This window comes from Carassius carassius, chromosome 15 (genome assembly GCF_963082965.1).
Source record: "Carassius carassius chromosome 15, fCarCar2.1, whole genome shotgun sequence".
Classification (NCBI taxonomy): domain Eukaryota; kingdom Metazoa; phylum Chordata; class Actinopteri; order Cypriniformes; family Cyprinidae; genus Carassius; species Carassius carassius.
Window position 1 is genome coordinate 241,022 of NC_081769.1, and position 24,641 is coordinate 265,662.

Sequence of the window (24,641 nt, forward strand, 5' to 3'; positions counted from 1 at the left end):
TCTGTGTGAGAGTGTATCGGTGTGTGTCTGTGTGAGAGTGTATCGGTGTGTGTCTGTGTTTGAGTGTATCGGTGTGTGTCTGTGTTTGAGTGTATCGGTGTGTGTCTGTGTGAGAGTGTATCGGTGTGTGTCTGTGTGAGAGTGTATCGGTGTGTGTCTGTGTGTGAGTGTGTCGGTGTGTGTCTGTATGTGAGTGTATCGGTGTGTGTCTGTGTGTGAGTGTATCGGTGTGTGTCTGTGTTTGAGTGTATCGGTGTGTCTGTGTGTGAGTGTATCGGTGTGTGTCTGTGTGAGAGTGTATCGGTGTGTGTCTGTGTGTGAGTGTGTCGGTGAGTGTCTGTGTGTGAGTGTATCGGTGTGTGTCTGTGTGAGAGTGTATCGGTGTGTGTGTGTGTGTCTGTGTGTGAGTGTATTGGTGTGTGTCTGTGTGAGAGTGTATCGTGTATCGGTGAGTGTCTGTGTGAGAGTGTATCGGTGTGTGTCTGTGTTTGAGTGTATCGGTGTGTGTCTGTGTTTGAGTGTATCGGTGTGTGTCTGTGTGTGAGTGTATCGGTGTGTGTCTGTGTTTGAGTGTATCGGTGTGTGTCTGTGTGAGAGTGTATCGGTGTGTGTCTGTGTGAGAGTGTATCGGTGTGTGTCTGTGTGTGAGTGTGTCGGTGAGTGTCTGTGTGAGAGTGTATCGGTGTGTGTCTGTGTGTGAGTGTATCGGTGAGTGTCTGTGTGAGAGTGTATCGGTGTGTGTCTGTGTGTGAGTGTGTCGGTGAGTGTCTGTGTGAGAGTGTATCGGTGTGTGTCTGTGTGTGAGTGTATCGGTGAGTGTCTGTGTGAGAGTGTATCGGTGTGTGTCTGTGTGTGAGTGTATCGGTGTGTGTCTGTGTGAGAGTGTATCGGTGTGTGTCTGTGTTTGAGTGTATCGGTGTGTGTCTGTATGTGAGTGTATCGGTGTGTGTCTGTGTGTGAGTGTATTGCTGTGTGAGCATGTCTGAGTGTGGGCATGTGAGTATATCCGTGTGTGTGTGTCTGTATGGGTGTGTGTGTGTGCAGTGAACAGGCATGAAGAGGCTGATATTGTGTACAGATGTATAATGAAGGCAGGAGCTCAGTTTTGGGCAGTGATTTATGTGATCTCTCTGCAGCCAGATGGCAGTGAGCAAGGCCCATCAGTCACAGTCAAAGAGTTTTGAGCAGAGTACAGTGTTGTGTGTGCGCAGCGATCGGCCCGGGACGCAGCAGCACCTCTCTGAGCTCCGGTGCGGATCGCTTGCGTCCAGCTTTGTGCTTCACCACAATAAAGAGCAGATCAGCTGTGAGTAACACACACACAGATGTCTCCACAGTTTGTTCCTCACACACGCCTGTTTCTCCCATCAAACACGGTTTCCTTTGTCTTTAAAGTGTTATTGTATCAGCAGCAGTTTAGTTTAAAGCTCGTTTATCAGCCCACACTGATTTCCTTCATATGACCAGATCTCATCGGTTCACTCCTGATTCTCAGTATTCTGAATCCAGTGTCTGATGGACTCTTCATCATCGCTCTGTGATTGACCTGTGTTTGTTGTCCTGCTGCTGTCTCAGAGGCATTGGGGGGGACTCATCTGTAGTTCAGCTTGATTCGCAGCTCTCTCTTTATTAGTTGTAGTTTGTCGTTTGACACAGATCTGTCAGGAGCTGAAGCACTGAGGCGCTCACAGTCTCCTGGAGGTTCGTTTTAATTACAGCTGGCTTTATCACTAAGACTTTTTAATTGGATCGGTAATCTTTGCTTTCAAATAAAAAATTATGAGTGGTTGAACTAATTTAGCAATTAATTAGTGCAATTAATTAATAACCTATTAGATTTACCCAAATGAGTGCAAAGGCTTTATTAATCAAGTTGTGTTCTTGTTTTATACAACTCATTATTTTCTCAAGAGGTCTGAGATCACGTGACCCTTCGGCAGCAATGCAGGCATAGCTTTCAGGACAGTCAAAAAATTAAGAACTGGAAAAACTCACCGAAAAAAATGACGGACATTGAAGAAAGGCGCAGGAGAAATAACGTTGGTGGTGCTTCCTCAGGGCTAAACCTTCCACGTGGATCCCTTCACTTAAAAGGCCATGAGATCGAGATTGACCGGGCACATCGCGTGTATGACGGAAGGAAAAACTCTGATTGGCCAAATACTCCCATCTTCTGTGTACTAAGATGGCATGACAGGTCACCAATCCTGAAGGGTGCTCGGCAGGACACACAGGTGAAAATATACACAGGACAATGTCACGCTCCTATTTTGTCCCATCTACGCCATAGCATACGCATAGACGCACATCCTAAACCGTAGCCTACGCTGTAACCTGATGTGCACCCCTCAAAAAATCCAACAGTGCGCCAATTCTTAACTGAGTTACTTACGCAAGTTACTGAAGTTTTGTTGGTTTATCTCCTTTTAGTTGTTTTAAATCATTATATAATGATTTGATATTTATTTATATCATTTTTATATTTTCATATTTACATCATGGCTATAATACTTCTCCAATGAGCCTCTTCTTCTTCGGCTTTTGTCGTGGTCTGCGGGTTACACCAGCAACATGCTCGTGGACGCTGCACACCAGCGGTTTGAGTGTGTACTGGACGTCAACACGGACAATGACGCAGAAGTATAAATCAGCCTTAACTGCCCTGAAGAGGACAATAGCAATATGGCCATGGACACTTCTTAATCTCTTCTTGGAATCTTGCCCTTGTCCTGTATGCTCGTCCACTGGTTGGTAAATAATAATGACTGATTTTATATATATATATTTTTTGAAATATATATATATATTCATTATTTTATTTTTTTCGAGCTGATTGAGAGCAGGTTGGATTATTAAGTTTTTGGTTCACTGGGTGTTTTTGGGGGCCATGTCTTGCATTGAAGTGGACTGGTCCCGCATCAGCATGTGTTTCTTTTGTTTATGTAGACCTACACTCTCGGTTATGTGCGGTCTGCTTTGGATTTTGTACATAGTTGTCTATTGTTCCTTTTTCTTGTTTTTTTTTTCTATGCCCTTTAACAGACATCAATACTTTTATTTATTATGATTGATTTTCTTTAAAAGGATTATGCATCTAGGTGGATTGGTATCTAGGATATATATAACGTCTACATGTTACTGGCAGTATGGTATTGCTTTTGTGTTGATTCACTTATACATAACCTTGGCATTGGGAGCACACAATGCATAATCTAAATATATCATCACTGAACATGAATGGCCTAAATTCTCCTATTAAGCGTACCCGTATTAGAATATTTGCACCGTAAATCGATTTCCTGTGCCCTATACAAGAGTCCCATTTAAAACAATGTGATGTGACACATTTTCAAAACAAGTATTACAAACTGGAAGCCTTCTCGTGCTCATAATAAAATGAAAGGGGTGCTTATCTTAGTCGATATGAGGTTATGAGCTTATAGTCGATAATGAGAGTAGATTTGCTAGATTTTAGAGAGTAGATTTTAATGCTGTCTTAAATCCTGCACTGGATAAATCTCACCCTGATACTACAACTAACCCATCATCTTAGTTATTGAATCAATTTATCACAGAAATTAAAGAATCCAGAATACTACATCAAAGGACTTCACGTTTTATCTAACAGACATAAGACTTTATCTAGGATAGATGACATATTTCTCAGCCCATCTCTAATTTCATCTAACTCTTTTGTCTCTATATTACCAATTGTATTGTCTGATCACTCTGCAGTGTTATGTAATGTTCAACTTTCCAACATTAAGACAAAGGCCCCTAGATAGCATCTTAACACATCATTACTAAATAATCAGACATTTATTAATTCGCTAAAAGATCATATAAAGGAGTTTCTCGAAATTAATAAATCTTGTGATGTAGACCCTCAAATATTGAAGGAAATGATGACGTGTGCAAAGCGAGGATTCTGTGTAGGTCAACTATTAAAGACTCTTTCATCTATTTGTGTATTACCATATATAAAGAGATTCATAATACTGCCAGAAACCATTTTAATAACATGTTAGTCAAGATCAAGAGTGATACTCAAAGATGGAATAATCTTAAAGTCTCTCTTCAAGGCAAAATCACCACCTTCAAAATAAAGTTGTTACCTCGCCTTAGTTAACTTTAATTAAGTAAGCTCCTCCAGGTTACTTTAAGGAGATCAGTTCCATACTCTCGCAGTTTATCTGGAATGGTAAGAGACCCAGAGTAAAACTTCACATCGCAGCGTCCTATACTTCCAGGAGGATTGGCTGTGCCAAATTTTGAAATATTATTAAGGCCCTTAATATTTGGGTTGATCCTCAATCTAAAGTTTCATGGAGAGTAATCAAAGCTGACAAGGTTAAACCACATAAGCTCCAAGATATTCTATTTGCTGGCACAGGAAATATAAATGTTAAATATGAATTTGGCCCATTTGTGGCCAATTCTATTAGGATCTGGAAAAGAGTGGAACGTCTGATGTGAGGACCTTTCAAATTGTGTAACAACACACCCTTATGGCACAACTTACATTTTTTATGAGGAAATCGGCCATTTGTCCAGACCTCTTATTCTACATTGGGCATAAACACATGCGGTGATATAATAACCAAGGACTCTAATTAAGAACCAAGTTGTGTTTACCAGCATCATCATCATATTTTGGCTTTTCAGTCACACTCTGCTCTCAAGGCCTATGGAGATCCCTGGGCATCCCCCATTTCCTCTCATCCTATATGGGATTGGATCGCACCACCCTCTGGTCAGCCATCCGTTTCTCTAATATATAATAAACGTAATGATCACACTGCAAAGCCTCTTTCTATTAAACATATATGGAATCGTAAATTAACAGATTTTGATTTATCGTTCGACTGGGAGAGGATGTGGTCTAATCTAATCTTAACTTCTAAAAACTTGGCTCATCGTCTTATCCATTTCAAAGTCATCTCTAGAGCATACATAACTCCTTACAAGAGGTTCAGAATGACACTGCCATATCTCAAACACTGTATCATCAGCTGCTTTTCTCCACATGTTTTGGGAATGTCCAGTTGTTGTCAACCCATGGACTCATGTGAATTCAGTTTATTCTTTTTTACTACAACTTGATTAAATGTCTAATCCATGTGTATGTCTTCTCAATGATGATTCTATCTCCTGTATAAATTAACAGCTTAACCTGTTGATGCATGGGCAGTGGTTTTCTTCTGACATTTTGGACTATGTAAAGGAATGACCATGCCATTTTTTTGTGATGGATTGTGATGGACTTGATCAAAAATAAATAATAAGAAGTGGTCTGAGATATCAGTGGGAAACTGATGTTAGTCATTTAGGTGGCTTGAACTGTCAGCATTTACTCATGCTTCTGTCGTTCCAGACATGTCCTGGCTACTGTTTTCCATCTAAACATCAGCTGTTGGAGATTCACATTGAATTTGTCTTCTGATCATACCATAGATTCACGTGCAGAACAGAGCTCTCTGGAATCATACAGTACCTCTCAGATCAGATGGTCATGTTCAGACATGAGTGTCACAGGAGGTTTGCACTGCATGAAGTCATTCATGTTTGAGAGAACGAGTGAATAATGGTTTTACTGTCGCGTCAGCTTCTGCTCCAGGATCATCTCAGCTCTTTTCTTCTGATCACACACACTCATGACACACTTCAGCACAGACACTGACACGGTTTCCCACACTTTATATATTACATGTGACCCTGGAGCACAAAAACAGTCATAAGTAGCACAGGCATATTTGTAGCAATAGCCAACAATACCTTTTTTTATGGCAAAAATAATTAGGACATTAAGTAAAGATCATGTTCTATGAAGATATTTTGTAAATTTCCTACTGTAAATATATCACAACTTAATTTTTAAATAGTAATATGCATTGCTAAGAACTTAATTAACTTTAAAGGCAATTTTCTCAATATTTGGATATTCAGATTCCAGATTTTCAAATATTGTCTCTTCTAACAAACACAGATGAGGCTTCAGACATTTTGGTGTTACGCTCCACACAGGAACACAGTGGTGTTATTGGATTCAAGGTGCTGCTTTCGTTTGTCTCTTGAACGGTAATCTTTGTGTGATGCTCTCTAGATGTCTGGAAACACTGCCTGAAGAGGCGAGTGTCCTGTCTCTGTCCATGGCTCCACTCGTTTGAAGGCACATTCATCGTCCTGCAGTGGTTTACAAATGTGTGGTTTTGTTTCTGCTCTTTAGTCTGTTGTTTTAGAGAACTATCTCTCTCTGGAGCTTTGTGTGTTTCCCTGAGACTGTGAGCTGATAGGAGAATCTACAGCAAGACAGTCTACACACACACACACACTCGTCTGTGTGATGGTGTGATTGAAGTTGTGATTTACAAAGCTCATCGTTCTGAAAAGCAAGGTGTGTTCTGATTGGCCAGCTATCCAGTGCATTGTGATTGGCTGAACACCTCAAGTGTGTGAGGGAAATGTTACGCCCCTCATCATACTGTGATGTGTGTGTCCCAGTCAGAACACCAGCACACAGAACGAAACCAATAAAACCCATTACAAACGAGGCATTTGTTGCATCCAGTGGGGACATTATTACTGATTATAATGACTTATACTGTCTTTTATTTGTGATCGGAGAAATGACAAACAAGCACTACTCTACACTGCTCAAAACTTGTGTTTGAATCATCAGTGAAAAATCCTTTACATATGAAAACATACTTACAGACTGAGTCAGAAGCGTCAGACTGTCTTTAAGTTGGAGCTGCCACACTTTATAGAAACAGACACCGGCATTGTAGGCTACTCTCACAGGAACCCGTCTTCATCCTACATAAAACGCGCTGCACACATCTGAATATTTGGGTTGAACTGTTCCAGAACAGTGTTGTACACACAACTGAACCACTGATTTCTGCTTGTGTCCTCTTTTGGAAGAATAAACAAACAAGCTTCACTTTCACAACGAAACACAGCGTCTCCACAACATGGCAGCGGCAGAGAGAATAAAAGTTACACCTTTCTTTGCGTGAAAATTTGGGCTTTGTTATGCAAATCTTTCCACATAGTGACGTAGACGTGTGGGGGGGTGTTTAAACGAGGCGTTTTAGTGGGGTGTGGTTGACTTAACTTAATTAAAGAATATCTCTTTGGGTTTGAGACTTTAGTCTTTGCAAATTTGCAGACCCTTTTCATGCGCCAAGAGCTTTTAACACTCCAAAGAGAAAGGAAAACTTGAAATCACATCATACGAGCCTTTAATAACAAACTACCCATCAGACACCAGCTCAGATCTCTCTGGGCTCTAATGCTCTTGAGCTGCATGTGTAATATTCAGTGTTGAAATAATTCTGTTTTAGGAGACAATTCAGTTGTCTTTGTGCACCATCTTTGATAGATTTTCTTTTTTTTTTGCTTGTTGCAGTGCATTATGGCATTGGCTCCTTTGAAGAATTAAAAAAGAGGGATATTGATAAGTTATCTAGTTATGCGACAGATTTAGCAGTAGAGCTGCTGTTCTCATACAGGCTTATTTCAGTCTAGACGTCCACATTTCATGCAGAGTGTCTCGAGTTTATCCTGAGTTCTGACATCTATATCATATATGTTCGTCACTGGCTGATGAATGTCATCAGTCAGTTTTAAAGCGCTCCTAAAGCTCAAATGCAGTCGACGGGTCACAGTGAGTGAATGAGTTGCTGTATGTTTGTTTATGTTGTATTAATGAGACTAATATGACTGTCCTCTGCTTTATCTGCTGCGAGGCATGTTGAGTTTTGGGTGGGCAAGCACATCTGGACCCACGGTTAACAAGCCTTTCATGTCAAAGCCCCCTGAAACTAGTCCACAGTAGCATAATCATCTGCTCAAACAGCACAGCAGACGCTTTCACAGACGGATTATGGCTTTTGTTGAGCTATGACTCTATAGCAGCCTGTGATTTTAAGACTTCATTGTGTTTCGTCCAGGAGGACATCAATACAGCCGCATTCATCATGCAGTATTGTTCAGATTTGCAAATGCTGTCAAGTAAGATTTGATTATGGAGCCACTGCTGAAGACTGTTTCTATTGACACGCAGCACATCCGACCGCGGCTGCTATTGTCTGAACATAAACACCGTTTCTGCTTAAACATCATAAGGCAAAGTTGCACGCGTTTGTCCTTCACTGTCCTGAAAATCTGTCAGATATGGTGTCTGAATTTGGCTTTAAGACACTGCTGGTGTTTCTTGTCCAGGTTGAGTTTGTGTGTCCAGTGAAAGAGAGGCTTGTGTTTGCGTGAGTCTGATCTGAGCAGATGAAAGCCGGGGATTGTGGCTCTCTCATCGATCGATCGACCGATCCTCTGATGATGTCCGGTGTGTGTGTTGAGCTCTGGAGACATGGTGCTGATCTTTGATGTCTGGCCAGATCTCTCTCTTCAGAGTCTCCGCTCATGCTATCGCTCTGTTCTGAGACACAGCAGCTTTGTGTGATCTGCATGAGTTTGTCTTGTGTGGCTCAAAAGCCATTATTAAGTGGTTAGTCCACCTACAACAGTTTCACACTTACTCCCCGTCATGTCGTAGGACTGACTTTCTTCGGTGAAACAGATGTTTTGAAGAATGATTTTGTTTTGCCCATACAGTGAAACTCAATGAGGTCCAAATGTTCTTTAAAACATCCTCTTCTATTAGAAGAAAGTCTTACAGGTTAGAAATACAGTAATTGTGCATTCAGGGGTGAACTATACGTTAAAAATGCCTTGATGCTGATGTCTGTAAATATCCACAGAGAGATGATTGACATCTGTCAGTTGGATGATGCTTTGATTCCCGCTGTCAGACTCAACATGACGTTTAGCAGCGTACACGTTTTAAATGAAGCTTAGATCATCAATATGTAAGATGTGGCAAAGAGAGGCATATGTTTGTTTTCTAAAAGGCCCCTTGAGGAAAGTGAACTCCCAGAATGCCTCAGTTTCCAGCGGCCAGAGAAACACTCCTCATCTCAGCACAGTGTGTGTTTGAACAAGCATCTGTTTGCTTTCACACATTTAATGTGCTGGCAAATGTGGATTTAATTCTGTTTAATCCCACGTGTGTTCCACAGCGGTTTAGCAACACCTTATTACCAAACAGAGCAACTTGCTTTGACAGCCGTTATCGTGAAGTCATCTACAGTATTATAAAAACTGTTCAAGCACCGAAACAGCAACTTCACTTCTCATTGTTTTTGTTTCATCTGTAGACATCTGTATATAATATTGACATGATAGAAATGAGAGTGAACTGAAGTATAAACAAGATTGAGTTGAGATTTCTCTGAACTTTCATCTCTCTTCCGTGATTCACGCTCTTGAGGGGATGGTTGATCATCCTGCCATCATTACTCACACTTATAAACCTGTGTGACAAGCTAAAACAGCTCTTTCTGGAGCTCCGTGGTCTTGATCTCAAAGCATTTTCATTGCAGCGATCAGAGCAGCTTGAACTTTGTTGAAAAAAAGCTGTTAATGATTGAATCATCATTGTTTGGAGATGTAATGATGACTATAATGATGAACCCACACCACAGTTCATGCACAGGGTTAATGTCTCGTCCTCATCTCACTGTATCCTCAAACATCCGCATGTTTCTCAGAGAATCCCATCTTCAGCGGTCCATCACGAGGTTTAACGGGCTGACAGGAATCTGCTTTTCTTTAGTTCTGACCCTCATAAAATCCATTCTTCTCATTCCTCACCATCTGCTTCCATCTGTTAATTCAGCTCAATCAGCCTCTCACACACACACACACACACACACACACACGCGTGTTCCCCTGCAGACGTGAGGTCATGAAGTACACGAGACCACCATCAGGAGATCATATATCTGCAGTTGGGGTGCGTTGTCTTTCATAAAGGAAGTGTGTGTATAGACAGGACACACTCGTAAATCATCATCACAGACGATGAGGGCCGCAGACGTTTTAACCGTGCTATATTAATCAGTGTTCATCATATTGTGACATGGCTGTGATTGGTCAGCTGGCCCAGTGTGCCGCCTCTAGTGCGCGTCTAAACACGCCCCTCACCTCAGAATGCTTTCCAGTGTTATTTTGTAAACAACAGTGTTAATATTGCTTATCAGTTTGAGCCCGATTGAGACACAGAAAATATTAGTGAAGAGGATTGCGCAGAACCTGCCTGGGACGTAACTCGTTGTAGTCCCTACCAGCCATTTTTCTAGCCATTAAACTGCCAGAATTTCTAAAGGCATAATAATAATAATTTACTAGTTAAAAGTAATAATTGTTCCCAATACTGAAGTGCTACCCTTTGACAACACTTTGTCAAATACACAGTTATAATAATAATAATAATAATACATTTAATTTATTTAGTACCTTTCCAGAGCTCAAGGACACTTTACAATAAACATCAAAAATGTGAGGATAACAACACACAACACACACACACACACACACACACACACACACACACAGCAGTGAACAGACACACAGACACACACACACACACACACACACACACACACACACACACACACTGTGAACACACACACACACACTGTGAACACACACACACACACACACTGTGAACACACACACACACACACACACACACTGTGAACACACACACACACACACACTGTGAACACACACACACACACACACACACACACACACACACACTGTGAACACACACACACACAGCAGTGAGCACACACACACACACACACTGTGAACACACACACACTGTGAACGCACACACACACAGCAGTGAGCACACACACACACACACACACACACACACACACACACACACACACACACACTGTGAACACACACACACACACTGTGAACACACACACACACAGCAGTGAGCACACACACACACTGTGAACACACACACACACAGCAGTGAGCGCACACACACACACACACACACACACTGTGAACACACACACACACAGCAGTGAGCGCACACACACACACACACACACACACACACACAGCAGTGAGCGCACACACACACACACACACACAGCAGTGAGCGCACACACACACACACACACAGACACACTGTGAACACACACACACACACACACACACTGTGAAAACACACACACACAGCAGTGAGCGCACACACACACACACACACACACACACAGCAGTGAGCGCACACACACACACACACACACAGCAGTGAGCGCACACACACACACACACACACACAGCAGTGAGCGCACACACACACACACACAGACACACTGTGAACACACACACACACACACACACACACACTGTGAACACACACACACACACACACTGTGAACACACACACACACACAGCAGTGAGCACACACACACACACACACACACACACACACACACTGTGAACACACACACACACACACACTGTGAACACACACACACAGCAGTGAGCACACACACACACTGTGAACACACACACACACACACACACTGTGAACACACACACACACACAGCAGTGAGCACACACACACACACACACACACACTGTGAACACACAAACGCACACACAGCAGTGAACACACACACACACACACACAGCAGTGAACACACACACACACTGTGAACACACACACACACACAGCAGTGAACGCACACACACACACTGTGAACACACACACACACACACACACACTGTGAACACACACACACACACACACACACACACAGCAGTGAACACACACACACACGCACACACACTGTGAACACACACACACACACACACACACACTGTGAACACACACACACACACACACACACACACTGTGAACACACACACACACACACACACGCACACACAGCAGTGAACACACACACACGCACACACACTGTGAACACACACACACACACTGTGAACACACACACGAACACACACACACACACTGTGAACACACACACGCACACACACACACACTGTGAACACACACACACACACACTGTGAACACACACACGCACACACACACTGTGAACACACACACACACACACACACACACACTGTGAACACACACACGCACACACACACACTGTGAACACACACACACACACACACACACACACACACTGTGAACACACACACACACACACTGTGAACACACACACACACACACACACACACACACACACTGTGAACACACACACACACACACACACTGTGAACACACACACACACACACTGTGAACACACACACACACACACACACACACACTGTGCACACACACACACACACACTGTGAACACACACACACACACACTGTGAACACACAAACGCACACACACTGTGAACACACACACACACAGCAGTGAACACACACACACACACACACTGTGAACACACACACACACACACACACACACTGTGAACACACACACACAGCAGTGAACACACACACACACACACACACTGTGAACACACACACACACACACACACTGTGAACACACACACACACAGCAGTGAACACACACACACACACACTGTGAACACACACACACACAGCAGTGAACACACACACACACACACACACACACACACAGCAGTGAACACACACACACACACACACACAGCAGTGAACACACACACACACACACACACTGTGAACACACACACACACACACACACACACAGCAGTGAACACACACACACACACACACACACTGTGAACACACACACACACACACACACACACTGTGAACACACACACACACACCCGGAGCAGTGTTCATCAGTTATGCTGCGGCGCCCGGGGAGCAGTTGGGGGTTTGGTTCCTTGCTCTATAGCACCTCAGTCGTGGTATTGCCGTCCCGAGATTCGAACCCACAACCCTAGGGTTAGGAGTCAAACTCTCTAACCACTAGGCCACGACTGTTCAGACTGTGTTCAGTCGCTGTTTGCTCTGGCTTCGCTCTGCTGGAGCTCGCAGGCTCATGCGGTTCAGTGCTAATGAATGTCTCCAGTGCAGCATTGGAGAGTGTTACTGTGTTGTGATGGTCAGGTATTGTGGTGGACAGATTTTACAGCCTCACGCTGGCTTTCTCTCTGCCTGAAGCTGCTCTGCATATTCAGAAGAAGGGAGTTGTGTTTGTCTTCCACATGCTCAGCAGCGCTGAAGTGGTTTGTCTCTGCAGACGGTGGTTTCTCTGGGGTCTAGCAGGAGCCGTGGAGATAAGGCCCTCGGGGGAACCTAGACCTCCTCCGGCTCCCTCGAACAGTGTTCAGAGAAAGCAAACTGCAGATCTAAATCCTCTACGGCAGGATGAAAAGACGTCTAGACAGAAGAATCCCACTCTTACATCTGCTTCACTTTCAACTTTCCCATCTTACATCACAGATCTTCTCAGAGACCCTCAATACTCATGACTGAAGTGCCCTTGAGCAAGGCACTGAACCCCCAGTCGCTCCCCGGTGCTGGATCTATAGCTGCCCACTGCTCCGGGGGTGTGTGTGTGTGTGTGTGTGTGTGTGTGTGTGTGTGTGTTCACGGTTTGTGTGTGCACTTGGATGGGTTAAATGCAGAGCACAAATTCTGAATATGGGTTACCATACTTGACAAATGTCACTTTTAGTTTCAAACCCTGAAGTATGCTGTTCTGGGTCCTTTTCAGTGGCACATCCATACGAGTGGTTATAAGCTAGTCTATAGTATCTTCTCCATTATAGATGCTAGTTTATTAAACAGCGCAGTGTCGTCGAAAAACAAGTCTGTGGATACAAAATGAGATTTCATTGCTTGTAGGACGTTTCACAGCAGTTTCAAAGCAAAAGGTCCAGTGTCTGTTGCTAAATAGTGTGCTGAGTTTTATCTGAAACAGTTAAATGTGGCAATATTAATGGAAAAGATAAATGCTCTATTGCATTCAAAATTAATGTAGCACCTACATTAAACTGACCCTAAACTGAACCAATAATGTAATCAAAAGCAAGCATGCAATAAAAACACATTTGTCACTTTATTCTGCCTCTACAATTCTTTGAGTGCTTTATAGTGACCTGAGTTTCGGGAGCCTCACATCTCAAGTGCAATGCTGCACCGGGGGCGCTACTGAGCAAACTTACTACATCACAAGTTAGTTATGTGATGTGAACAGCCAAATGTACTAGTTCACAAATCCTGCACTATGATCAAAGTATTTTGAGCTTGTAGTATTGTGCAAGGAAATTTGCAGTAAATTGTATGTTTAGGTATGTTTTTGCAGTTCACCATCGCTTCTGCGGTTACAGTGACACTGCTGTACAAATGCTGTGTGTGTCACGTGGCTCCAGTGGCTCGGTCTGTTTTTAGGGACAGTTTCTCCTCACGGTTCACACACTTACATGCAGCAGCAGCACAGAATGATGATGAGTGTCCTCAATGTGACCGTGTTCATGTCATTCCTCCGTCAGCTCTGACACCAGCAGAGGAGAATCCTGTGAATGTGTAATCCTGATCAAAACATCTGCTTTCGTTCTCTGCTTTTCATCCGCAGCTGTGAAAGATGGAGCAATAGGTCAAGCCCAGAGACAGAGCGCTTTGTTTCTTTTAAGAAACGTCCTCTCTAATCCTGCCGGGGAGGAGATAAACCCCGAGAGCAAACAGCGTGAGCCTCTGAGAGAAGAAAGGTGTGTGAGTGATATTAAAGGACAGACGGCCTGTGCTTAACTCCACCGGAGCGGAGAGATCTTCATCTGATGCTGAACATTTCTGACAGATGTCACTGACACCATTGACTCGCTCAGTTCATGCTTAAAAGACAATTAATAATCAGTAATATTAATTTAACCGCCCTGAGGAGAACCAAACTTGATCTGAATAATGACTCTGTAGTCTTCTGTGGGGCTGCGTTGAAATAATCTGTATTTTATAAAGCTCTATAGAATAAATTGACTTAATATTAAGGACATGAGAGAGAGCTTTACCTTGTTTTACATGGTCTTTCTGTTAGCACAGGGTCTGATGGGTTTAGGACACACTTTGTTTGTGCACATTTTTCACAACTGATTAGTCATCATAATACTGAGATCTTCTATTCTACACTTTTACATTTCTTTTACAGCAACGTGAGCGCTGTATTTGAAAGTGAAAAGTGAAAGGACATTCAGCCAAGTATGGTGACCCATACTCAGAATTTGTGCTCTGCATTTAACCCATCCGAAGTGCACACACACAGAGCAGTGAACACACACACACACACACACACTGTGAGCACACACCCGGAGCAGTGGGCAGCCATTTATGCTGCGGCGCCCGGGGAGCAGTTGGGGGTTCGATGCCTTGCTCAAGGGCACCTAAGTCGTGGTATTGAAGGTGGAGAGAGAACTGTACATGCACTCCCCCCACCCACAATTCCTGCCGGCCCGGGACTCGAACCCACAACCCTTCGATTGGGAGTCCGACTCTCTAACCATTAGGCCACGACTTCCCTCAGTATTTGGTTTGTTTCCCAGATTTAATGTGTGAAAATGTCTTGTTCTGAAACTGGTTCGGATGGAAGAAATACCGGTTAATAATTTTATTCTTTTAAAACAATTTTCTTTGCCTAATAATAATAAAGTACAGCATTTTCTTTACTCAAAAAGAAAAGGAAAAAAGAGAGATCTGGTAGCGTTAGCCAGTTACCCGCTGGGTGAAGTCACAGCCAACTTCTTTTCTAGATTTTGGCCAAATGTATACAGGCTACTAAAGAAAGAAAGAAACAAATCATTTTATTAGCCCTATTACTTTCTGGAATAATGAAGGCTAAAATGCCTTTAGGCTAAAGCAAAATGTTTACAAACATTATTAGTTTTTCTCCAAAACAAATCCTCTAAAGTTTAGGCTATAAAAACTTCAATCCAAAACCAAATTAATTTACGCTGAAGCTGATGCCTGCATCTCTCCTTTGGCACGAATCCGAATGTTTTCATGTTCCCGATGTTATCTGGATGCTAAAATATGATTTATTATATAGTGATTGTACTTTCATTGACATAAAGCATCATCTTTATCAGCACAGTGAGATGTGCTCACGATGAACACACATTCTGTACAACGGAGCAGTCTGACTTTTTATTAGTTTCCTTAACTCTATTTTATTTTGATAATGAACAGGCTTCAATAAAGCAAAATGATGTTGTGCGCGCGATGGTCATACTAACGCTGGTTGGTTATACAGACGCAAGACTTTATTCAAAGCTGTCAAGCTTTTACAAAGTAATTCAAATTATCATTTTTTTGCGAAATAAAGAAAACTAGGAGCCTACTCTCTGCTGTGTCGTTTTCCTTTCCGAAAACTTTGAAACGTGTCACAATGAACCGTAATTTATTAATTTTTTTATTAATCTGTCGACATGATTTAAGTGAAATATATTTAGTGTATATGCCTATATTCCTCTTTATGTAATCCTATAGTTGTTCTGTTTTCTGATTAACAGAAGCGCTGCAGGTGTGTGTGATCTGTTGGATTCATCTCACACTATGATGAGTTCACTGAGCGAACATTTCACTCGTTGGCTTCAGCGTCACATTTGCATATGACGTACTTCTGGAATTTGTGATTGGTTGACAGCAAATTTCAAATATTAAATGGAACGATAAAATAACATTATTAACCGGTCAATGGTCATTTCAAATTTTAGATTCTGTTCAGAATTCTAAAATTTGATTTTGTTTCTTGTTCTGTTCCTGCAAAAATTTAGTTTGTTTCCGGTTTTCGTTCTTGTTCCTTGAAGCGGTTCATAGCCCTGCTATCAGGGTCACTCCGTCCTCGGGCTGAGCGATCGTTCACTGAACCTGTCTGCTGTGAGCGTCAGGAGCTGATACCTGCTGCTGTTTCAGATGTGCCCGTTACAGGAGGATGAGGATGTTAAATGAATGAGTTAAACACCAGTCATGCTGCTGCCGCTGTAATCTTCAGTGAATGGAAAAAGTGAGAAAGATGGAGAGTGATTATTCCACTCTGCTCAGTGCTGATGTGGTCTGATAGGGTCCGGATGGGGTCAGTCGATCTGTCATCTGTTCTCAGCTCTCTCTCACACACACACACACACACACTTTCTCTCTCATAGATATTCTTGATGTTCCTCCTCGTGTAGTGTATCAGAGCTGCTGTTTCTGTGTCCATGTTCCATTCCCCTTCAGAAATACTCTATTCTCTTTGTGTCTGTGTCAGTTAAAGGACACAGAACACGCTCACTAAATAAATCACACACACTTTTTTCTTGGTGTTCATTATTTATACAAGGTTATAAAGCGGATCCGCTCCTTGACTCTGATTGGCTGAGCTGCGTTTGAAGCTGTTGTAAACTACTCTACAATCACTCACCTTTGTTTACTTCTGTGTGTTGCTCGGCAACCACTTTGTTACCACTACAGCTGTTTCTGAGGAGCTACACTGTTTGGTGGAAGAATACTGTTTTTATTAACATCATTACACTTGATTTGCTCTTTTACTTTGTGAAACCTTACTACATATATGGTCTAACTGATTTATAAAAGCAATAAGCCCTGTGAAGCCATGGTTTACAGTGAATTTATAACAGCTAAGGGGTTTAAAAATAATAAATCTTCTCTGATTCCTAAGTCAGAACTGTATACAGGCCTAGTTGATAACTTTGTCATGTGACCTGCTCGAAGACCTGGAGGGCAAAACATCCACAGAACTGCAGCACAAAACTATCAGTTTTCCATCTGTTTCATGGCCACAAATATTTAGATCACCTCTCAAAAGAATAAAACAAAGGTGTGTGAACAAAATGCATATTTTGCCGATTTTCAATCCATATTAAGCACTCCCTGCAATATTTTAATCATTAAACAGTGCAACAAATGTTGTAAAAACAATTAAAGTGCCTTTATCATATTTAAAGGAGTAATATTAAAAGATCAAATTCAGTAATCATTGTATTAATGATGCATAGTTTACATAGGCAAGCAGATGAGGCCGGAATATGAATGCAATCCAATGGTTCAGTGTTTTACTTACAATGGTTTATCTGTTTCACTATGTTACTATTTAATGCAAACTTTGAAAACATAACTGGCGGTCAGTGGAGCATAGCTTCGTTTCGGCCTCCAGGTGGCTGTTCGTCAATATGTCCCAATCTCAGTGACATTGTTGTGTGTCTGTTCTGGACACTGATCCATGTCTTCTCACACAGGTCAGCCATGATACGCCTCATTAAACACACACACACACACACACACACTGTCCGAGCGAATGTCCAGGCAGCAGCACGTTCCAAACAAACACACGCTCAGCTCTGTGCTTCAGAAGATCCTGCTTCAGGTCTGATCATGTGACTCCTGAGCAGTGACCCAGAGCCAGTGTGACCGAGCGAAAGAGTCATCACCATCCATTCACAGGTCTCTAGCCTCTTGTTCTTGATCAGAATATGCTTCAAGGCTTTCGTGAGTTGTGGATGTGTTCTCCCTCAGATCCTGACGTATTTATGCACAGAAGTCTTTATGATATACCAAGAGACGGATGGAGAGGATCTTTCAAAGAGGAGACTGCAGCATCTCTTCTCTAGTCATGATGAAGGAAGCTCTCGTCTCATGATCTCAAGAAAGCAAACACTTCTCATCTCTGAGAGCTCCAGCTCTGACAGGCGTGTTTTAGTTTGACTTGAGGAAAACGGAGATCCTGCATTACAGAAGCTGTTGGAGCGCTCCGCGCCTGATTCACGGGACGCTCCGCGCTCCTCTGAAGACGCTCGCAGGCCCACATTAGCCTCACCGCGTCTGTATGAGTGAGAGAACAGAAGGAGATCGAGCAAGTTCTCACTTCTCAAGGAGTTAATCGCTGATGTCCTTCTGAGGCGTCCTTGAGCTGTGGCACATTTACACACATGAACAGTTTCCAAAGTCAAGCTGTATGATGGTAATAGATGGTAATAGATTGTGTGTGTGTGTGTGTGTGTGTGTGTGTGTGTGTGCTGAGCAGTAATGCACAGGTCAGCAGCGCTGTGCTTTTGGCAGTTTGTTGTTTTCACCACGTGTGCAAACACCCAACGCTTCCCCACCAGCTCTCTGACATCAGTCACCTTTAATGAAGCCTTCTGATTATCCTGGAATCACCCGGTCATCTTCAGCCCTGGCTTCTCATACCTGCTGCAGTTTAAGGGTCCTGATGCCCCACCCTGTTTCTCTGACCTTGCCCACATTGTTTTGACCAACCCCTTCACTCTGTATTTAGCCATGCCCAAAGTATGCCCCACTTCTTTAACGATTTAGCCCCGCCCTCATCAATCCATGCCCCACCCCTCCCTCTCTCTGATCCCACCCACATCATTCCCTGTTCCTCCCTCTCATTGGCCCCGCCCACCTCCTTCTCTGCCCACCCACTGGATGAGATGCTGTTGTATGAACAGAATTATACACCGTCAGTTGATCCAATCCAAGCTGTTTGCAGAGATGTCATCACTCAATTATAATTGGAGGAGCCAAAAACAGGGTTTCCAACTCCAGCAATTGTTTTCAACTATAAAAGCAAGCTGTATCAACGATGCATGTGCCCAGATGAATGACTGGCGCAGTGACAGTGAGTGTCCAGTCATCAGCGCTTCACATGATTTAGTGCTGCATGTAGATACTAAATCACTAGCACCCATCCGATCACATCTGCTGGGGTGCAGTGTGTTGAAACTCACACACACACTCATGCACACAAACACACACACACACACACTCTCACAAACACACACACACTCACACACACACACACACACACACTCTCACACACACACACACACACTCTCATGCACACAAACACACACACACACACACACACACACTCTCACACACACACACACTCTCACGCACACACACACACACTCTCATGCACACAAACACACACACACACACACACTCACACACACACACTCACACACACACACACTCTCATGCACACAAACACACTCACACACACACACACACACACACACTCATGCACACAAACACACACACACACAAACACACACACTCACACACACACACTCATAGAAGATTATTAGTTTATTCTACTGAATAAATGAAGGATATAAAATATAAACATGCAAATAAATGAAGAAAGTTATAACACTTAGCAAAAAAAGGAATAAATTGTATCTCTATAGTGTTAATTGTATGGGTAATTAAGGATAAAGTAAGACTGTGTGTGAAGTGTGTGGGGTTTAAGCTGTAATGGAGAAATAGCACATGCATCAGTGATGTTGTGTTCTCGTCTGTGATGTTCTGCCTCAGTTTCTCTTCTTTAATCACTTCTTCATGTACTCTTTCGTCCTTGTTTTTGATGCTCTTCATTAAGTCTGGGTGGGTTGTCATGCTAACGGCAGCCACTAAATTAAAGGGCTTTAATTATATTGTGTATCAGAGAATGATGGCTGTGTTCTCAGTCAGTCTGATCGAGGCGCTTTACTCTAAACGGAGTCAAAGATGCACTGCTGTGACATTTTCTGTGTGAAACTCTACGAGATGTTTCTTCTGTTTCAGCTCTGCAGCGTTTCTCAGGTTCAGTCAGTTTTTACTTATACAAAATAAACGAAGAAACAAGGTCTAGAGATATTTGTGCGCCACAGTTTTACAAAAGCATCCTGCTTGAGACCAACGGTCAAAAACATTCATCTAGTGCATCTTGATATAGAAAACAATCGATATCTAACTCAAACACGATCCATTCTGCTGAAAGAGTCCCAAACCCTAAACGCTTGAGATTATTCCATTCCAACTGATGATCAGTTAAAACATGCTGCTCTTCTTAACCTCTGTTGTGTAACCGTGTGTGAATCAGAGATGGATGGTTCGCTGTGATGTGTAAAGCCCTGCCTGATCGTGTTTGTGCTGGACCGCTCTAATTATTACTCTCTTTTGAGTCTAATCCAGGCCCAGCTCTGTGTGTTTTCACTCAAGAAGAGATTTCACAACAAACATCCTGCACTTTCTTTCATATGACAGGATTGGGAGGATGGTAATCCCCGCTCTTCCTTTGATTTGTCGATGTTGTCATTCACGATCTGGATTAGGCTCAATCGAGAGGGAATATTACATGTGTGATCACACGCCAGAGGAGTGTTTGAGAACGAGCTTCACGCTGGACGCTCTTCGGCTGAGATCTTCTCTGCTCTCCTCTGATGTATGTGTCAGTCCTCCTCATCCTCTTCCTCATCAGCGCTGAGAATACCTTCATAAAGACTGAAAGTGTGTCTGAACACTGCAGATATCCCAGTTAAGGATTCATTCAGCCGAAACTCTACCACTGATACGGTTTCATTAGAGATTACATTATTTTTAAAGATTACATTTTTCATTAGAGCTGCTTATGCTACTATAAGTTATTTTTCCCAGGAACACAAGAAGAGTTTTCACACACTGTTTTGCGTACAGCAGTTTGAAGAGAGCCGTGTGTCCTGCAGTGGTTCTGATCAGAGATTCACTGATTCAGAAGGAGCTTTGAACTTGAGAAGTGAATCGGGGAATGAATCGTTCGTTCAAGCCCTGATCTGGTTCTGATCTCAGCGGTATTTGAACTAATCACTTACATTTCTTACATGTACTTACATTTTCATCACACGATGACAATAACTTCTGAAGATTGTAATGATTTGGAAAATGTTATGGTATGCTCTGGGCTGTGATTAAGAGCTGCATGAAGATTGATCAGCACACGGATGACACGAGAACGTTCACTGTTTGGTGAACAACTCTCTCTTTGAGTGTGAGTGAATAAGTTGCAGCTTTTTGCTAAGAGAGCAGCTTGTCGTTGGGTTAATTTGCTCACAGAACAACAGGGTCAACAGCTTGATTCTGTGAGTATGGGGCATCTTTCCCCTTGTGCGCTCTCCTTGGACCCGAGGAGGTGCGTCTGTGATGTGTTTGAACATTAACAAGACGTGTTCCTCGCCGCCTCCGGCTAGACTCAGACGAACTCCTTCAGTCTCTTTGAGGAACCGTTGACGTCCTGAAGCTTCTGTAGGCCAGTGGAGTCCATCAGAGACACCTGTAGATATTCCTGTGTAATGACTGTGCATGCATCAATCATGAGGAGCCATGCATTCATTTATCACTTTCTGGTGTTTCTCGAGATCCTGTCCTGGTTAAAGGTTGCTTTGTTTCTCACGCTGCTCTCCTGCACTCTCTAAACATGTTTTCATGACACACATGAACTTCATCTGAGACCGCAGGAGATTCTTCTGGTCAGTGTTAATAGGGTTAATCCACTCACTTCTGAGGTTTCCATTTACTGAGTGTTAATATGACTGTTAAAATGACAAAAACACCATAAAGGTCATCCGCCACGTTACAAGTATTTTAAAGAGATAGTTGACACAAAAATGAAAATTAGCCCATGAAGCCATTGTAGACTAATCTAATCAGAGTTATATTTAAAAACATCCTTCCAGGATTTATAATGGCAGTGAATGGGTGTTATACAAAAGAAGTCCAATAAAGGGCATCCATCCATCATAAAAAGTGGGTCACACAACTCCAGGGGTGAAGAAAGGCCTCCTGTAGCAGATTGATGAGTTTTTGTAAAAAAAAATATCCATATTTAAGACACTAGAAACAGAAATGTATGGCTTCCGTTAACTGTCATATGCACATTTGCTCTAGAACGCTGTTCCAGCTTTTAAAGCTTACAATAGGCTGGATTTGTTTGAGGAACATCTACATTTAGTAAAAAAACATTTGTTTGATCCTTTAACAATATACAACCAACCAATCAGATCGAAGTGACAAGTTTACTGTTTGTCAACACTCTTAAAAATAGAGCTTCTTAATTTTACATCAATAGTTTTATGAAGAGCCTTGAACATCCATGGAACCTTTCAAATGCAGAAAAGAGTCTTTACAGTAAAAAAAAAGAAGGTATTTAGGAACTGAAAGGTTATTTGGGGACCCAAGAATGTTTCTTCTCTGGCATCTGTGCAGATTATTATTTTAAGAGTGAAGTTACAAACAGAATTAGCTCTGGGTGTTCCTACATCTGTTTGTTCATTTGTAATGAGTTACAGTAAGGTTCAGTCATATAACAGCTTGTGGGTTAGGGTCGATGTGAGGGTGATTCAGAGTTTTTGGTCTAACAGAAGCAGTGTGTGATGAGGGTCAGTCATGGAGAAGAAATGACATCTTGAATGTTTCTGGGGTTTTCTGCAGTGCCTGTCATTTCTCCAGAGTTTAAAGAGCTGAGCACAAACAGTGTGGAGGAGCTGTTATTAACCTTTGACCTCTGCTGACCGCACCGAAACATCAGCGTCGTCTCCAGTGATCCTGTGAAGGCTGTGATTCACACACGTGTGTGTTCGCTCTGTGCATCGATGTGTTATTCACCGTGTCTGTCTGTGTGTGTGTCGAATGAGCTGCTGGTCAGCACACAAAGGCTTCTTCAAACCCATTAAATACATGCACGGTGTCTTTGTGACTGCATGAATGAAAGAAGACATTTTCCATCATAAGATAATATCAGCGTGCAGTAAGTGGCAGTACAATAGTCAGGATCCAGACACATCCGTCTCTTACTGCTGCAGCCGCTGATATTTCCTTCAGTTAGCTCTCAGTAATGATGTTTCTCTGGAGCATGCATGTATTCGTTGTTACAGCATCTGTCCAATGTCAGCTGTTTACAGGCTAATCACTGCTTCTGTTTGCTGTCGGCTCCATTATTAACAGACACTGTTTGTGTTTCTGTCTCGTCTCACAGATCGGCGAGAGGCAGCGTGTGCTGGTCACCGAGGAGTCCTTCGATTCGCAGCACTACGTCGCTCACAACAAGTTCTACGAGCAGGTACAAGCTTGTGATACTGTTAGAGGATTTATTCAGATGTATCTGTTTAGGTTTAGTTAACTATAAGAACCCAGTCTCTGGATTAGCAGTTATTATCTGCTGAACTGCAGCAGTGACGTCTGATAGTGCAGTGATTTGGTCCATTCTGTTCTACTAAAATAAAAAGCATTGGTTTTACTCCGAACCTTTCCACGTTGAGTCAGAAAGCCGCTAAAGTAAGTTTCACTTTTAACTTTTAAATCTCCCTGAGCACAACTAAAAAATGAGATGGATCTGGACAAAAAATTATTATTTATAAATCATAAGCATTTTCTTTTTAGAAAAATAAATAAGTGCCTGTCTATTTGAGTTTTTAAGTTAAAATAAATAAATATATATTAAATGTATTGTTGTTCTTTGGAATTGAGCTGCAAACACGAGGTCTTCCTGTAAGCTCAGCTGCATTGACCATGTGGAAATGCACTTCAGACGTCTTCAGATACGACCGGGAACACCTGTACTGGAGATGTTTGAAGGTTGCAGGCTTGTCTTCAGGCTAATGCTTCTCTAGAAGTGTCACTTTTGTCTGGAGAATTTAGCGCTTTGATCATAATTTACAAGGTACTTTTCAATGTGTGCTCCGTGTCTGGGGCTTGTAGGGTCAGACGTCTACCAAGAAACACAAGCATCCTTATTGTGAACAGAGCAAATGTACAGTTTAGCCTGTAGATCCGTACAGTCAGAAACTGAAAAACACAAGCACTGGCAGTGACATTAGCATGTGTTTACACAGAAAACAATGGAGAAGTAGCACAGAGAAGAAAAGAAAAGAGCCTTTTGTGTCAGTGTCTAAGGTCGCAATATCTCACATCATTGTCTTCTACGAAGCCCGTATTTATAAA

General features: G+C 42.5%; 1 protein-coding gene across 2 annotated transcripts in view; it reads left to right on the forward strand.

Annotated features, from left to right (window-relative positions):
• Positions 1 to 24,641, forward strand: part of cdkal1 (CDK5 regulatory subunit associated protein 1-like 1) — a 231,760-nt gene that overhangs the window by 186,519 nt on the left and 20,600 nt on the right. For both annotated transcript variants that reach the window (XM_059567198.1, XM_059567199.1), the window contains exon 13: positions 23,677 to 23,760. In XM_059567198.1, coding sequence (XP_059423181.1) covers positions 23,677 to 23,760 — 84 coding nt within the window. The remainder of the gene's footprint in view (positions 1 to 23,676; positions 23,761 to 24,641) is intronic.